The sequence below is a fragment of the Merops nubicus genome, unplaced genomic scaffold (genome assembly GCF_000691845.1).
Source record: "Merops nubicus isolate BGI_N331 unplaced genomic scaffold, ASM69184v1 scaffold18101, whole genome shotgun sequence".
Lineage (NCBI taxonomy): Eukaryota > Metazoa > Chordata > Aves > Coraciiformes > Meropidae > Merops > Merops nubicus.
Window position 1 is genome coordinate 18,765 of NW_008589213.1, and position 534 is coordinate 19,298.

General features: G+C 62.2%; 1 protein-coding gene across 1 annotated transcript in view; it reads left to right on the forward strand.

Annotated features, from left to right (window-relative positions):
• LOC103781807 (transcription factor SOX-13-like) overlaps nucleotides 1-534 on the forward strand; it is a gene marked incomplete at its 3' end in the record, with an annotated part of 2,846 nt that overhangs the window by 1,607 nt on the left and 705 nt on the right. Inside the window, 1 exon segment of the mRNA XM_008949531.1 lies at nucleotides 1-19. This exon segment is cut by the window's left edge and continues 29 nt beyond it. Coding sequence (XP_008947779.1) covers nucleotides 1-19 — 19 coding nt within the window.

A 534-nucleotide genomic window follows, 5' to 3' on the forward strand; every position in this document is an offset into this window, starting at 1 on the left:
CAGGCAGCAGCAGGAGCAGGTGGGCCTGGGGCTCCGTGGGCAACCTTCTGGGGGCAAGCGTTTGCCAGCGACCACCCATCCCTTTGGGGGATCCCTTTGGGGATCCCATTGGGATCTGCTGGCTACCTGACCAGGACGGGGTCCCCTGGGGGTGGTGGGGAGGTGGCTTTGGGGTTGGGGGCAGCAGGACTCTCCTCCTGTTTTCAGAGACCCCCCCCATCTCGCTCCCTGATGCTGGGAGGATGAAGGTCAAAGGAGGTGGGAATGAGGGAATTGCACTCCTTAAAATAATGCAGCCACACTGGGTCCTTCCTGACTCTGCTCTCTTGGCTCTTGGAACACCTATTTTCCTTCTCTGCTGGCCCACACGGGGCTAAGGGCAGGGGTGACACCCCTGGCATACCCCAGGCTGGGGGTGACATTGTCCCTTCCAGCCTGGTTCTCTCCCCATGACCCAGGGGGTGGCTTAGGAGCAGCTCAGCCACCCCTCACCTGCCCTCCCATGGGCTTCAACCCTCCCCAGACCCCTTGTCC